The 17629-nt window shown below is 43.8% G+C and overlaps 1 protein-coding gene and 2 pseudogenes across 1 annotated transcript; 1 reads left to right on the top strand and 2 right to left on the bottom strand.

Annotated features, from left to right (window-relative positions):
* Positions 1-5801: 5801 nt before the first annotated feature.
* LOC118910724 (histone H3.1-like) lies at positions 5802-7501 on the bottom strand (annotated as a pseudogene).
* Positions 7478-7977, bottom strand: LOC118910774 (histone H2A type 1-like; annotated as a pseudogene).
* Positions 7978-8107: 130 nt separating this feature from the next.
* On the top strand, positions 8108-8639 carry LOC118910773 (histone H2B type 1-M). Its single transcript, XM_057493858.1, has one exon. The coding sequence runs from the start codon at positions 8153-8155 to the stop codon at positions 8531-8533; it is 381 nt and encodes a 126-aa protein (XP_057349841.1). The 5' UTR covers positions 8108-8152; the 3' UTR covers positions 8534-8639.
* Positions 8640-17629: the final 8990 nt, after the last annotated feature.

Genomic DNA, 17629 nt, shown 5'->3' with positions numbered 1-17629 from the left:
TTTAAATTAAGTACTATTAAAATGCTTCCTTTTTGTCTTTCTCAGGAAATGATGCCAATTGACAAGAGTTGCCCAATAAATACGAGTTCAAATTGAGATAAATACTTGTTTTTTTCTCTCACTTTAGGAGAGATATTCTTTTCCAAGATAAATGTTGGGAGTGTTTTAAATTCCATATAATTCCCTCCTCACCCCAAGTTAGATGAATAAATGAATTATAGTTGCCTGTCCAAGTCTTTGAGGGCTGCTTAGTGATCCATATTTGTGTAGATGACAATTTGTTGATCTTCTTAGTTCGAAGTGTCAAGCTCAATTCTTTTCAATATTGTTACATTTTCAATTTGATGTCTATGTATTTATTTCCTTAACACCTGATTTTGTTTCATTTGTTTTGGTTAAGGCTTTGAAATTGGCTGGTAGATTGTTTTTTTTTACTTTTCTTTCATTGTCCTTCAAATGAAAATCAGTTTACTTACTGATAATCGGCATCTAATTTTTATTTCTCCTGTCCTCAAAACACATGCACACTCACACATAAACATACCCATATACACTAATCCAAAATACCTCTAGCCCTTTGGAGTCTCTCCTACTCTATGAACTTATCCTTCCAAATCTTTCCCTCCATTCCACAGTGTCTTGCCCTTCCACATATATTGGCCTTTTACCAGATCAGAACTTTAAATATGAGACATGGAAGCATGGAGTTCCCTTCATCCGTGGCCCAACCTTAAGCAATCACCATCCTTGCTCTCATCCTTAGAGCCTCCTTAAACTTCTAATGCCTTAATGTACTATTAAAACCACATAAATAAATCTGAACATTCAGAATCCACTGCCCTCACTGGCCTCTTCCTCTCTTCTTTTTAACCATACCCTCTTTTCTGAGGTTCACTGTAACTTGAAAATGATCTGCAAAACTTCTATCAGAGGAATCCCTTACCTTCTAAAACTCTCTCAAGACCTAAATGTATTCTCTAATACGCAAAACCTTTTATGCCTGGTTCTCCCTCCTTGTTTTACTGATGTCTTACCTTGTTTCTGCAATTTCTTACTATCATGTGACCCTTCAAAATGTCTCAATTTAGCTCAGTTTCATGCCTGAAATACATTAACTATAGTTACAAGAAACTGATTCTCTTTTATTCACCTTACCCTACCAATACCTCCAAGGCTGCATATTGAAAGAATAAGAATGAAGGTGAAGGAGAGGGTCCCTGATGTTTGATTCCCTGCTGCCTTTCCCTCCTGGCTTCAGAACAAGAGAGAGGCTAAGAACACAGTTCCTAAGCTTCTATTCTTTGAAAATGGACTGGTTGCTGTAGACTAAATGTTGTGTCTTACTGAAATTCACATGTTGAAACCTAATCCCTAATGTGGTATTTGGAGGTGGGGCTTTTGGGTGGTGTTTAGGTCGTAACCTCGGAGCCTTCATGAATGGGATCAGTGCCTCTGTAACAGATCCATCAATGCATCATCTCTTACAGCCTACGAGGACACAGTAGGAGATGGCTGTCTGTGAACCAGAAAGCAGGCTCTCATTAGACGCTGAATCTGACAGAGACTTGATCTCTTTGGGCTTCCCGGCCTCCAGAACTGTGAGAAATAAGCTTCTGTTATTTATAAGCTACCTTATCTATGGTATTCTGTTATAGCAGCCTGAGCAGACTAGCACTGGTGTTCTGCTAATCATGCCTGAAAAGTACTCAGATTTGGTGTCTTTGGTTTTGGTGGTTACTCTAGGTTATTTGAAGGTAAAGCTAGAAAATTCTGTTGAAATCCTGGCAGATGTCCAGGTATGAACTGAATAACCATAGTAAGGTTCACTGAGACTTGGGTTTGGCTCTTTTATTGCCATTTACTTTTTTCTTGACCTTAAAAGAGAGAAACCATTTCTTACACTGTATCCATTATATTTTATTTATTAATTCCCTTAAATCATGTCTACCTGTTTGATATCACAAATAGCTCTTTGATGAATATTCTTAATATGTCCTCTTATGGGTCTGTAGGAGAATTTCCTTGGGGCATAGGCCTGGGCACACACAGTTCTACTAAGTAAACTAAACAGTTCTTCAAAATATCTTGTCTAAAATGACCATCAGTAAACCACCAGTTGAAAGTAAGTTTCTCTAACCATCTATGCAACACTTGGTTATACCCAGCTTTCTGAGTTTGCCAATCTGCCAATCTGTTAGGCACTATTTCATTGTTTGAATTTGCATTTACCTGATTGCAAGTGAAATTTTTTAAATTCTTCATATAATTGCTAGTCTTTCAGTTGTCTCCATGTAAAATCTGAGATTTATTTTCTTCAAGATAGATAATCAACTAATACACTCAAGGCATATTTTCTTACACAGAACTATCATTCTTGTAAACCCACATTCAGGATTTACATAGTTGAAAAAATTTAAATACACCTTCTACCAGTTTTTCAGAGATATATATTTTTTAAACCATGTTTTACATTTAAGAACCTCTTTCATAATGAGAACCACATCAGTGGGAAAGACTTTTGACAGCATATCTGATTGAAGAGTGAATATCCTCCTAAGCTTCACTTACAATGAATTCTTGGTGCTTTTGCTTGCTGTCCTGTTTGATACCTTCTTAGAACCTTCAACCCTTTTAGAGGGAATGGAGGAAGCAGTTCTGAAAGCATCAGTGTCCCAAACTGGAATATAAGTTTGGGAAATTTTACCTTGTTAGATAGAAATTAACAAAAATCTTCAAAGATTGGCTTTTAGCAGAAGTGACATCATTAAAATGACTTGCTTATATATTATTGATCAAATTGGATTGTTTCCAAAATCTCAGTCAATGATGAGAGTGACTCCTCAACCTAATCTTATCAGAGGATTTGGGTATATTTCCCCAATTTATGAGAGGTACACCAAACTAAGATTCTGAGAAGAAATTAACTTCAGTGAGTACTTATTGTGCACCCAGTGTTCTCTGAGGCACTGTCCTATACAATTTCATATATTTCTGCACTTAACCTTTAAAACAATCTCTTGAGGAAATAAAGAACTCATTTCATAGTTAAGGAAAATCGCATCTAAAATAACCTATAAATAAATTGTTTGCTAGTTTCTATCTGTGTGGGCTCTGAAATAAGGAGCCACAGAAAAAACGATTTGCAATGGCTTTTTGAACAAATATATCTGACCATTAGGAATGATACCTTTGACAAGTTTTCCAAAAAAAAGAGAGGGCTATTGAGAGCAAGAAGATTTCAGCTCCAATTTCTAGCCCAGCCTGCATTAATACCAAACTTCCCATGCCAAGAATTCCTGTTTGTGAAATAGCTGGGCCCTAATTAGGTTTCCCACTTCCAAGGTACCTCACAATTTTCTTTTAACAATCAAATTTGACAATAATTATTTTAAAACTTTATAAATAAAGTGAAGGACATGTGTTATTTGTTAACTATTCTTCTGGGAAATGGTAAAAAAATATACTATTTTTTAATGGAGTAATGATTTGTAAGTCAATGTCTGATCACAGGGAAAGGGACTCCTTAGGGTCTTACTCATTGCTAGTGAGGATTTTTTCCACTCTGAAGTTGACAACTAGAGATGGCCACATCAGGTGCATACCTGCAAACCAGGCCTACCTGAGCAGACAATAGATTTCCTCTTTCTAAATCCTTAGCAGCATTAAACTCTGATCTCCAACCTCTCCGGATAGGAGCAAAAGAAAATCCTTCTGATTACTGGGAAATGACCAAGTCAAGTTTCTGTGAGCTCAGGCTTCCCTGTGAGGAAGTGCAGAGCTGGGAAATGTGAGCCTCTCATCTAGACTAGTGGAGTCTTACTGGATGACTTCTAACCATTTTCTTCCCCTATTGCCCTATTGCCCCAGTTATATATTGTTGTGTAATGAATTACACAAAATCTTAGCAGCTTAAAACACCAAATTTATTATCTCATACAGTTTCTGAAGGTCAGGAATCAGAGAATGGTTTAGCTGGGTGTTCAGGGTCTCTCAAGAAGTGATGGGTCAAGTCACCTGAGGCTTGATTAGGACTGGAAATGGCTTACTCACATGGCTATTAGAGAAGACACCAGTTTCTCATCATGAAGGCCTCTCCTTAGGGCTGCCTAAGAGCCCTCTCAACATGGCAGTCCGGGTCCCCCAGAGCAAGTGACCTGAGAGAGAGCAAGCAGGAAGCAGAGTACATTCTATGACCTGTCTCCAGAGTAGCTCACCATCACTTTGATTTCATGCCACTTGCTTTATTCTATTCCCTGGAAGCCAGTCTCTAAATCTAGCACTTACTGAAGAGGAGAGAATTTGAACATTTCCTAAAACTAACTTTTCTATGCCCAAATTTAGGCTTCAAATAGAATATGTCCTCACTGATCTATAAACTCCCAAATCCCAGCAAATGTCCTTGCTGAGAAGTTGGAAGACATTGGAACAATCTAACTGCTGCCTTTCCACTTTAAAGAAAACAGGCATTTATGCCTCTTAATTTTTTTTTAACTATTTACTGTGCCATTGCAGGCTAACCCAGATCTCCATCCTTTCTAGGGTTTGTTGAAAGAATCCTTCTAATCTGAGATGTCCTCTTTAAACCATGAAAACTATTGTCAAGTTCACACACAAAAAGATACATGAACATACTTTGGAAACTAAAGCTTTATAATTGTTGTCGGTATTATAGCTACTCATCATGGGAATCAAAATGGTGGCAAACCATCTGGGATGAAATGTGTAATGCAGGTGGTGGGAAGCACTCAGTGACTCGGTGAGGTTGAGGTATCTTGTGTCTAAAAGATAGCAAAATAGCAATACATTCATTCAACTAAAATTTAATGTGATGTGCCAGGCTTTTTCTATTCTAGGGATGCAACAGGGAACAGAGTGAAAAGATCTTTGGCTTTATGACACATTTATGGGTAGGAAAATGGGGCAAAATTTGACTTTTAAAACAGGCTCACAGGGTTGAGAGGAACACTCTCCTGGAACTAGTTTCATACATGTGAGTGTCAATGAGGGATTATCATGTAAGGGATGAGTCACAGGGAATCCCTCAGGTGGGATGGAGGGTATTACTGCTCCAAAGGGTCTCACTGTGGCCTCTGTACCTCAGTGAAGTCACCAATATGTCAGGTGCTTGGCCTTCTGGGCTTGGCAATCAGATGGCATAGTACCTGTATATTACTTCTCATGCACATGTTTGCATTACCAGGCTTTTGGAAGAAGCTGGCAAATAAAAACCAGAGCTAATTTGCAAAGTTTATATCAAATCTTGGAATTGATATGAGTGAACATTTCAGAGCTTTATCCTAGACAGCAGGTTTTACTGGTAAACAGAAACCCATTCATCATAAGAATGAAAATGCTGTGTGAACACTAGTGCTTTCTTGGGTAAACAGAGCTAGTTTCAACAAAATTCATTTTTTGTTCTTTTTGGAGTTGTAGAGAAGAAACTGAAGATCAGTTCAGAAAACTTGAAGTCAGCCTGCTATTGCCAGGTTCTAGGCAGGACACCAACATTTGTCAGCTTACTTAACCTAGAGCTCCCACCCTCTGGGGACCTGCAGTTCAAACCAGCCAGCTCGTGAGAATAGCAGCCTGCAAGGTGCTCTACCATGCACTCTGGATACCTTGAAGGCAAAGTGAACCAGAACTCTGATCAGCCTGTTTAAATATCCCAAGGGGAAGAGGGAAGTGCCAGTATCTATGCTCTGAACCTGGTTTTAGCTTGGCATTGGCAAAGTTTCTCAAGTCCAACTGGTTTCAGATACTGTTCTTTTAAGCTAGCTGTCTAGTAACTTCACCTCTGTAATTATCTAATGTGTAATGAGATCACGTGTGGCTGTATAAAGTATGCTTATTTTACGTGAGAAAAATCAGTTTGGGTTAAACCCCAATGTCCCTTCCCTTTTTCCAACTGTGCCCCCAGATTCAGTGTGCAACGTAGTATAAGTTACTCTCAGTGAAAGCAAAAGTGGCTCTGAAAAGAGCCTTTGCGAGGATAAGACGCTCAAACTGGGCTAGTCTATGCCCGCTCTCCACGGATGTGGCGAGCGAGCTGGATATCTTTGGGCATGATGGTGACACGCTTGGCGTGGATGGCACACAGGTTGGTGTCCTCGAAGAGCCCCACCAGGTACGCCTCGCAAGTCTCCTGCAGCGCCATCACGGCCGAGCTCTGGAAGCGCAGGTCGGTCTTGAAATCCTGCGCAATCTCGCGCACTAAACGCTGGAACGGCAGCTTGCGGATCAGCAGCTCAGCGGACTTTTGGTAGCGGCGGATCTCGCGCAGCGCCACCGTGCCCGGCCGGTAGCGGTGGGGTTTTTTAACGCCGCCTTGGTGGCCAACTGCTTACGCGGGGCCTTACCGCCAGTAGACTTGCGAGCTGTCTGCTTCGTTCGGGCCATTGCTGGGTCACCTCTGCTGCAAAAACTAGGAAAGTGGGGCTGGGACCAGACTTTATACTGATGATCCGACCCTGATTGGCCAGAACTGTTGCAGGAGTAACCTGATTGGTTTTTAATCCTATCTTCATTTGGTTCCTCTGAAACGGTTTTGTTTTCCTTGCTATTGCTTTTATTTTCTATTTTAACATGTAGAATTATTACTGTACTCTGTCATATCTGAGCTTACTGTTTTCGACCGAAACATTAAGATTCCATCGATGAAAAGGGAATCTGATCTGTAATTGTGAAGTCAGCCCCTACATTGTTCTTAAAGAATTGAATTTTTATTGGAGACCTTTTCCCTCTTCAGATAATATGGAAATTACTGAAGAATATAGCAGGTTAGGATCTCAAAAAAGTGGTTCCGTTTCAAAACTGCATCCTTAAAACCGACCTGCTTTTTTATGACTGTACGAAGACCTAGAAAAGTTTTCAGAAAGACTTATTGGCACACAGTCCCTGCAAGGACTTTAGTTGGCCCAGTTTGGGTTGGGAAGGGGGCCTTGATAAGGGGTTGACTAAATACCGGTCAGTGGTTATCTGACACCTTAATTAACTGATGTTGATACAATCAAATGGCGTATCGGACCATTTAATATGTAAATTGTGGCCTTAATCAACAGTGCGGAGTGACGATGTTTACATTGATCAGTAATTAGTTTTTCCTGGAAAGAGTACTAACTCTGAAGAGTTTGGGCTAGGACTGTTTTAGTGGACCAGTGAACAAAGATTCTATTAAGACTCAAACAAAACGACTTATCTACTTGATGACGCAAATAATGACCAGAAAATTGCTTAAGTACCCAGAATGGTGGGGAGGGATCAGTAAGGCAAGACTTGCTTCATGGTCTTTTAGTTGACCAAACTATCTGAGTTTTACCGGATGTGTTAACTTAGTGAAATCAATAGGGAGACTATGTTTCATGCTCTTTAAGGTTAGCCAGTGTGATAGGTTTGACGTAGTGTTCAGTCCTTCCACAGAGACCATGGGTGGCTCTGAAAAGAACCTTTAGTCTTAAAGACTTAAGTATGAATTCAGACCTTATTTGCCCTTGGCCTTGTGGTGGCTCTCGGTCTTCTTGGGCAGCAGCACGCCTAGATGTTGGGTAGGACACCGCCCTGCGCGACGGTAACTTTGCCCAGCAGCTTATTAAGCTCCTCGTCGTTGCGGATGGCCAGCTGTAGATGGCAGGGAATGATGCGCGTCTTGTCGCGTTGCCCGCCAGCTCTAGGATCTCGGCCGTCAGCCAGCACCGCCGTCAGGTACACGGGCTCGCCGGCCCCAACCCGCTCGGCGTAGTTGCCCTTGCGGAGCAGGCGGTGCACGCGGCCCACGGGGAACTGCAGACCGGCTCACGACGACTGGATCTTGGCCTTGGCGCGAGCCTTGCCGCGTCCAGACATGACAATGATCTGCGACCGACGCAAAGAATGGTAGAAAGTACAAACTTGTACTTCTCATAGCGTCAACTGGGCGCGAAAAGGAAGCTTTGTCATTGGCTATACTTGTAGTTCCATTTTAAACAATACAAACACAGTACCTTAAAATGCCTCTTCTGATTGGACAATATTGACATTAACGTCATCCGAATAACCACCAATCAGACATAAGACTTCACTGTATCTAATTTGCATATACTTATAAATTTTAGAAAGGAGACGCAGTACTCCTCCAGCGTTGTTTTCTTTCTCAAGGACTTTATGATCTCTTTCTACTATGCCCGAACCTACTAAATCCGCTCCGGCACCCAAGAAGGGTTCCAAGAAGGCGGTGACCAAAGCGCAGAAAAAGGACGGTAAGAAGCGCAAGCGCAGCCGCAAGGAGAGCTACTCGGTGTACGTGTACAAGGTGCTCAAGCAGGTCCACCCCGACACCGGCATCTCGTCCAAGGCCATGGGCATCATGAACTCGTTCGTCAACGACATCTTCGAGCGCATCGCGGGCGAGGCGTCGCGCCTGGCGCATTATAACAAGCGCTCGACCATCACCTCCAGGGAGATCCAGACGGCCGTGCGCCTGCTGCTGCCCGGGGAGCTGGCCAAGCACGCTGTGTCCGAGGGCACCAAAGCCGTCACCAAGTACACCAGCTCCAAGTAAACTTGGTCCCGTAATTGTGTTAATCCAATGGCTCTTTTCAGAGCCACCCATCCTTTCAGAGAAATAGCTGGAGCATTTTTCTTGTACTCTAGTTTCTCTTAAAAGTGTTCGGGGCTGACTTGGTAATGGAAGATAATATGCAAAGGGTAAAATACTAAAAAATTCCCCCGAGCAGTCGTTCTTGGGTAATCATTTAGAAGGCAGAGTTTCATGAGTTTTACTGTGAGTTTTTTGACACCAGTAGGAAAAAAGGCTTTGTTTCACCCTCCTACAATAGCCACAGTTTGGCTTTTGGTTATACTGTATCAAAGCAAATAACACCCCAATTCTGATTGGGCAGCGGTTGTACATAAGAAGCCCGCCATAGGCTGCAATTTGCCAGCTAGTATTTTGACGGGTTGTGCTTTTCCGTTAGACTATCTTGATAGTAAAATTATCATTTCTTCCTTATCTGCCTGAAAGCTCCGTGCTCTGGAACCAAAGAGTCCTGGGCGAGGTTAGCTTTCTTGTCCATTTCCCAGACACCACCAAATAGTCACTGTAATACCAGCCCTGCCTACCCTACGGAGATCCTAGGGTGAGTTAAATGATAAATGTCAAAGAGCAATGGGGACATTAAAGTCAGGAAAGCTTCTTAAGAATAAATGTTGAACAAGGAACCCAGCAACTTGGGAAAGCCGCGTTCTTACAATGTTTTAAAAAAGGAAGCCTTGGGAGAGAGGAATGCTCAGACTCGGGTAGGGAGAGAGTTCTCAGGCTGGGATTTGAGAGTTCACAGTTAGGAAGGAATACTGGGGCACAAGTCAGAGAAGTCCAAGATTAAGGTGTTGGCAAGATTGGTTCTCCCCCTTGGCTTGCAGCTAGCTGTCTTGCTCTGTTCTCACGTGGACTTTTTACTGCGTGTGCACACCTCTTGTGTCTCTTCATCTTATAAATGACATAGTAAGTGTAGTTCAGGAAAAGAGCCAGGCACTGAGCAAACCAAGAAAAGCTTGAAGGCCACTTCATGTGGCTAGTTGGCAGAACTGATTAAGCAAAAACAAACCAGCTAGATTCTAGGAAAATAATTAATGGCAGAATAGAATGTGATTTCTAACCAGTTCAAACCAACTAGGTTCAAGATGGGAACAAAAATAACTCAGTTACCCTAAAGCTCATTAGCATACTAAAAATCACACCTCTTGGCACCTTCACAGTTCTGAGGCTGACCACATCAGGACAAAAAGAGGGCATACTCTCTTCCAAGAAAAACCTACCTATTCCAATGAATATTCCACCCAACCCATTTTAATCACACTGCTCACCTATTGAGCAGCCCCTTCTTGAGTGTGTGTACCTTTTCTTTATTAAACTACTCTTTGCTTGTACCTGCACAACCTGCTGGTGAATTCTTTCTCCATCAGAGTCAAGAATCCTTTCCCAAGTTGAGATGTCACCTAGCACACAGGGAGGCCTCCCCAGACTGGATTTCCCCACAACAAAAGTTCAAGTAGTCCTGTTGGATTAGGGCTCCACCCTTATGACCTTGTTTAACTCAAAGGCCCTCTCACCAAATACAGTCACATTAGGCTGATGACTCAAACATGAATTTTGAGGGGACACAGTTTAGTCCATAACAGCCATTTCCGTGCTTTGACCCGAACCTTCTATTCTAAATTGTCTTTCATAAAGCATCTACATTTAGCTTAAACTTCAGCAAAAGAGGCAATTGTGACATTTCCTAAGCCAGGGGTTAAAAATCAACTGCTCACAAGGGCCCAGCAGGTAACAGCAAACCTGGCTGGGCATTAGAAACTATGTTTCACCTTCACACTTTGGCTCTGTGCTATTTTCCTTAAAGCAAACAGACTTCTGACACTAAATTTCATGTTCCAAGGTTTAATAACATGCATGTTCACTGTTCTCTTAACACTGCTATAACAACCACATCACAAGAATGTTAATATCTGCTGTCTAACATGTGGACACTAAGGGGACTAATGGGAAGCATACAAAGCCTGTATGGTGGGGTGTGGGTAAAATTGTAACGTTTCCAGAATATCTCGCCTGGCTTTAGTACATCTGCATATCAATAGGTGTTCAGAGGTGGAAAGAAGTATGATTTTAGTGCATTTGCATCATTCCTCAGGGGTGGAGAGAAGTTCATCTCCATATCATTGGATAGTTACCTGGGCAAGGAGGGCTTATCTGTACCTGAGAAGTGAGGGGAGGGCCAGTTTTGGCTTCTGCTGGAGCAGAAAGGAGAGAAACCACCCCAGACTGCAGTTTGTGAGCAATAAACGGATTTTAAACTTTATTTCTCCTTTGATTTTGGTTTTTATAGGTATTTTGCATCTGGCACAGTTGGTAGGAGTCCTCTGAACCCGAAATCTGTCATAATGGGTGTGACCTTTGTGAGGGCCACCCCAAGAAATGATGGGGAGAAGTGGCACTCCCGCTGAGGGACGTGTGTCTACATTCATGTGGTTATGGAGGCAACCACCACCGCTGCCGGCCACGCCAAACCTGGCCTGTAGCCAGAGCCTGAGGCTACTGTTTCTGCCGCTGCTGCTGCTGCTGCTGGCTGAAGCCCGGTCACAACTATAGAAAGGAGCAGAGGTCCAGTACATCTTAATAGAGAAGCGACTGGTTGCTGTGTACCACACCTTGTTGGCTACAGAGCCCATCGCTGGAAAAGCTCCAACCAAGATAATAACCATTATCCTATCGTGGGGTGGGTGAGAGACAGGACCCAAAGGCCATAGAGTTGTGTGGCACAGATACCAACCGTATATCATGTGACTGGTCATTTGCCTTTGGCATCCCCAGGGAACGGTGAAGCAGACACATTGGCCCAAGTTTGCTGACTAGAAGGAAAGCCTGCCTCTGATGTGTCCCAATGGCTACATCAGCTTTTATTGCATGCAGGGTAAAAGACAATGTGGGCCCTTCGGTGGGGCTTGCCATTGACCTTTGAAGAAGTCAGCCGAGCCCTGAAGGAGTGCCCTGCATGCTGTGCAGATCAGCAAATCACCAAGAGGGACCTAGAGTGTCTCTTTGCAGCCTATGGCCATTCACTGGTGATTGAGAGCGATCAAGCCCACTTTACTGGACAAGCGTTGCAAGGATGGGTGCAGCAATTAGGAGTAAAATGGACATGGCCCTGGACATTTCAACACATTGATTGGCAATGGCTCGTTCTTCTGGTACCTTGGGGAAAAGGCCTTGAAGCTGGCCTCCTGTGTATTCCTGGAATAACAGCAAAGTGATCCCCCACAATCACGGTTGTTTCTATAGTCCTTGTGTCCTGGATGCACCCTCTGGCTGCAGCTGCCATGGCTGGAATGGATGAGGTTTGGACTTAATCTGCATGGAACTTTGAATCCAGCTGAACCCTCTGGCTTGAGATTTATCATGATTGTGTTGCTGTTGTCAAGAAAAAACTGCTTAAAGAGAGGCTTGACTTTGTCTAATGTTTGGTAAAAGTTTTGTGAGCCATCTAGCATGGTTGTCAGGAATGAGTAAACAAGTGTAGAAACATATTTTGTGCTTAGATTGTGCTGTTAAGTACATTTATTTAATCTGCAGAGGCTGAATCCTCTGGTTTAAGGATTATCAAGATTTTATTGCTGTTGCTATTGTATGTTATTAAATTGGTTGGAAGAGGGGGAATGAGTAGATTGTAAGGTGAGATTTCTGGAGGGGTGGCCTGTGGATTTCAGTTTTGAGGTATTTTGCCCTGGGATTTCCTCTTCTGGGACTTACATGGGGTTTCGCTTAATTATTGCTCTTTGGGGTTACAGGCCCAGGGACAGTGTGCATTTTAATATGAAATAAGCATTTAACATGGAATGCTCAATACTTTCAATATGGACAACTATTAAAAAATTTATAGCATGGCACAGATTAAACGAAACAGGTCTGAAAGCTCCATCAAATCCTTCATGTCATAACTGAAGTTCTCTGGACATTAACAAAGATTTCTGTCCCCATGACAAGCTGTCTAGTATACTATTCCTGCCCCCAAAGAACAGATGAAATGCCCAGATATTCCCAGCTTTCTAAATTCTCAACTGAAAAGAATCTCTCACTTGGCAGCTCTGGCCAGACCACAAGAGTCTTGCACACAGCAGACATTCAAGAACTATTTTTTGCCATTTAAGTAAATGAATAAAGAAAAAACTACAAGTGTAAGTCCGGGTAGAGGAAATCCCAGGCAAAATATTTCTAAAAACCGAAATCAGTCAAAGGGAGAAATAAAGTTTAAAATCCATTTATTGCTCACAAACTGCAGTCTGGGGCCCTTTCTCTTACTTGCTCCCAGCCGAAGCCAAAAACCAGCCCTCCCCCTCTCCTCTCAGGTGCAGATAAGCCTTCGGTTGCCCAGGTAATTACCCATTGATATGGAAATGAACATCTCTCCACCCCTGAGGAATGACGCAAATGCACTAAAGCCATATTTCTTTCCACCACTGAACACCTATTGATATGCAGATGCACTAAAGCCAGGCGAGATATTCTGGAAATGTTACAATTTTACCCACAACAAGAAACAATTTTATTTATTTAGGCTCACTACCAGCAATGAGGTAAAAGTGGTGAAAGGAGTTTGGAGTTCTTTATTGTGGATTTAATATTTACCAGGATAAGTAAACCCATTGTTTGTAATTGTGGTACATTTTTCTTATTCTCATATATTCTTCTCTACCTAGTTTTCTTTGGTCCTGTCTCAAAATTTCCTCCCTTTTCTTTACTGATGATGGTTCTCATCTCTCCTGTCTTGCAATGAATAAAAAGAAAGAGGAAGATAGAGGCTACCAGGGTCTTAAACTGAAGCTCTGCCTCTTCCCTTCCTAGTGTGACTCCCTTCTGCGAATGACCCACACTTGTTCTCTGAACCCATCTTGTCTCTTTCTCTCTCTTCAAGTCCATTATTTCCAATTGTCTATTTAAATGAGACACAGACTCTCAAATTCTGTTTAAATCAGCTTTCTGGTAAATCACCGATTTTAGTTTTTACTGTACTTCCATGCATAAGGGAGAAGAAGAACTAATTGTCCTCTATTTCAACAAAGAAATATCACCAAAAATAAAGATCTCGAGGCAAAGAGGAGATGCCAGTTAACGTCTTATTACTAGCATTGAGACAGAGACCATGAGCTTAGGCAGAATATGGTGAGGGCCTCCGGAAAAAGCAAGGCAGGATAATGATAATTACAGTCAGAGCAGTGTAACTACATGAAAGGAAACCCCCTACCAAAACTCTGTTAAACATTAATCTCTAGAGTCATTCTTCAGTGAGATCAGTTAATATTCTCCAGATAAAGAAGAGTACCACATGCTTTTACTATGCTAATCATTTGCAATCATGTGTAAGATTCACTTTAGCATGCTAAAAGGCCCAGGCCTATGTGCTGTCTTTCCTCCTTCAGACCTGATGAGGTGATTTGCAAACTAAGCAACTAATTTAACATGAAGACCCAGCTGTAAGCAACATAGTAAAAGGCCAGAAGGATTCCACCTTAAAGATAAGATTGCCTTTTAATACCCAGGAAGTTAAGAAGTTAGAAATTCTTTACTTACGCTTTAGCAAACAATACCTCAGCCCACCATGAGGGTGGGGCAGGCAGCCTTGTTTGATTTGCTCCCAGACCAAGACAATGGTATCACAGGGAGAAATCATCAGAGAAGGAAGTTGCTTCTGTTAAATTAATTCAGGGACCACTTAACAAGTCCACACCCCTAAGCCTTTATCTGGTTTCTAAAAATCCTCAACTGTCTTGAAAGCCCCTAAACAGCACACCACTACGGGCTCTCTTATGCCCCCCTGGCCTGGTGTGAGCCAGGAGCTCTGTCCTACCACTGTATCTCTCAATAAAAGCCTCTCCCTGGCTCTCCTACCTTGCGTGTCTGTAAAATTCATTCTTCAATTCTGCAAAACAAGAACCCCGGCATCAGCATGACACATTTTTAAAGAGAAAGACAATAATTTACAGACTTGGAAGTTAAATGTTACTTTGATAGGTCATAGTAACAATCTCTGAGATTTATGTCTGACAATATTTCACCAGAAATACCAGTGCCTTCATTAGAAATGCTAGGTCCGTTTTATGAGGTCCTAGAGGATTTGTTCCGCTGTGTAAGGCTGGAGGCACCATAGGGAGAGGTGAGCATGACAGACAAGCTCAACCTTCACCAAATAAGGAAAGGGGGCAGCAAAGCCCCCAACCGCAGCCTAGTAAGGGAAAGACACCAACAGGTTTCAGCCTGACGATGTGCCAAAATCCCTGGCTGCTGCCCCCACCCAATCTGGAAAAGGAGTTGTAACTTTCTAGTCCTTTGTCTACTGTAAAGGCCAATGACATGTGCCTTAGGCTAGCCAATCCTTGTGCCACTGTAGACCTATGCTCTCCCTCCCCCTAACTTCTTTATAAACTCACTGCCTGCCCTGCTGGGTGCAACTTCTCCGGCCTGTGACTAACCAGACAGTGAACATCAGCCGGGATTGCGCCCTATGAAACTTTTGGCTCCTTTGTTGCCTCCTTGCCTGGTCATTTCTGCTCAATTTTACCTTGCATCTGGTGCCGAAACCTGGGAAGGAGATAGTGTGCATGGCTCCTGCCAGCCACTGGTAGCTCCCACCCCTCCTTCCCTGATCTGGGATCTCCGCCTACTCCCAGCCCCTAGGACTGCGATTTGGTGAGTCCCTCCTTTCCCCTGGTCTGTTTTCCAGACCTGTCTCCACCTGGTTCGGTTAATTTTAAAATCATAGCTACATCCAGGTTCTCCGGGCATTACACCTGTCCTGGTACCGAGATAGAGGAGATGTCCTCATCTGGGCTCCCAGATCTCCAGGGAAGAGTACAATACTTACCTGTCTCCTCCTAACCTGAGTGAGTTTGGGACACTGGGCTTGCCAGTTTAGGTGCTCCAGGAAACGGGTAACAGACAGGGGGAACCAGTCCTCTAAATTGAAGTCTCAGATCCCTCTGTGGTGTCTCATATCCAATCTGGCGACCCTAGATATAGTGGAGGAGATCCGTAAATGGAAACTGGTCCAACTCTGTTCTCAGACTTGGCCCCAGTATCCGCTGGACAATCAGTTTCACTGGCTGCCAGAGGGAACTTTTGATTTTAGCCTCCTCACCAACCTAACTTCTGTCACCAAACTGGGAAGTGGTCTGAAGTCCTGTATGTCCACGCCTTTTGGACATTGCACTCCTGCCCTGACCTTTACTTTAAGTGTTCAACGACCCAGGTTCTCCTGGACTGATCTCCAGTTAAGGAATGCCAGCCTCTTACTCTGCCTAGTCCTTCCTCCTTTTCAGATATGCCAGATGACCTCAGTTGCCCACCTCCCTCAGCCTGCAATCACCTCCCCCACAGTTGCCACCATCTTTAGGTCCTTTGTCCTCACACGCATCGCTGCCATTTTTGGTCCTTTGTGCTCACATGCGTCGCCACCATCTTTAGGTCCTTCATTCTCAGCCACACCATCTCCCTGCTCCTCTCCTCTTCCAGTGTCCATGCCACCCCCTCCCCCTTTCCCTTCTGCCTTCACCACCCTCTTTCCCCACCAGAACAGGCTCCTACCACCCTCTGGTTCTGGAAGCCACAGACAAGACTCCTCCCAGCTCAGACCCGCCTCCTTTTTCTCCCAACCCTACACCCCTCCCCACACCCCCCATTCCTCATTTGTATCCTCCTCTTCTGGTGGCACCACCATCTTGTCCTTCACTTCCTGTTCCCATCCCTGCCCATGCCCATGCCGCCCTTAGCACCCAGTTGGTCTAGTCCTCCGGTCACCATATCCAAGGCCCAGTGGCCACCCCAAACAAAGGCCCAATTAGTAGCCCCTCTCTGAGAGGTTGTGGGGGCAGAAGGGGTTGTCTGGGTTCACGCCCCTTTTTCCCTAGGGGACTTATCCCAGATTGAGAACTGCCTAGGCACTTTTTCCTCTAACCCCACAGTTTATACCAAAGAGTTTGACTACCTAACTCGGGCCTACAAACTTACCTGGCATGATATGCATGTTATCCTAACTTCCACTCTTAACTCTGAGGAATATGACTGTGTTTCCTCTGCCACCTGACATTGCACAAACAAGGCACATAACATGGATCAGGCCAAGCCAATTGGGATGGAGGTGGTTCCTCTCACAGTCCCCCTATGGGACTATAATATCCAAGACGGGGGAACTCAGCGGGACCGAATGCTCCAGTATTTACTGGCAGGTATGAATAAGATGGCTCAAAAGGCTACTAAATATGATAAGCTGAGAGAGATTACTCAGAGACCTGATGAGAACCCAGCCTGTTTTCTTAACCAGCTTACCGAGGCTCTTTCCATACATACCCACCTTGACACCTTGACCCAACTCATCATTGGGGTCCACAGTGTTAGCTACTCATTTTATTACCCAGTCAGCCCCAGACATAAGAGGTAAGTTAAAAAAGGCAGAGGAGGGGCCCCAGACTCCACTCTATGACCTGGTAACCATGGCCTTTAAAATCTTTAATACCCATGAGAGGTACATGAGAGGAGAACAGCATCCCAGACCTGAGCCTTCACGGCAGCCCTACAACCAGCAGAACAGGGGTCTCATCACACCAAAGACTGGTCTGGAGCTTGTGAGTCTCTGGGATCTTGCTTCCAGTGTGGCCAGGAATGCCACTGGGCAAAGAGGTGCCCAAACCCAACCAATAAGCTGACTAAACCCTGCCCTCTTTGCGGTAAAAGAGGTCATTGGAAGGTAGAGTGCCTGGCTGGGGAAGGTCGCTACCCCGTGACAGAGTCTCATAAGAGGCAGGACCGCCTGAGGCACTCCCCTCCAGACCTGCTGGGCCTACTTGAAGACTGAAGATGCCTGGACTTGAACACTCTTATCACCCTTGCCGAGCCCAGGGCCACTCTGTGGGTAGCAGGTAAGTCTGTCTCCTTTTTGGTGGACATGGGGGCTACCTACTCTGTTTTACCTTCCTTTCATGGGTGTTTACATCCTTCCCAGGTCTTGGTCGTGGGTGTCACAGGAATCCACTCTAAGCCTCTGGAGACAGGTCTGGTAACCTGCACATTTGAGGGCCATCCTCTTACCCACTCATTTCTAGTCATCCCATC

This window comes from Manis pentadactyla, chromosome 16, assembly GCF_030020395.1.
Source record: "Manis pentadactyla isolate mManPen7 chromosome 16, mManPen7.hap1, whole genome shotgun sequence".
In the NCBI taxonomy this organism is placed as follows: Eukaryota; Metazoa; Chordata; class Mammalia; order Pholidota; family Manidae; genus Manis; species Manis pentadactyla.
This window is presented reverse-complemented; position numbering and strand designations above follow the sequence as displayed.

Excerpts from the sequence above, each read along its gene's own strand:
- LOC118910773 (XM_057493858.1), top strand. The coding sequence starts at position 8,153 with ATGCCCGAACCTACTAAATCCGCTCCGGCACCCAAGAAGGGTTCCAAG.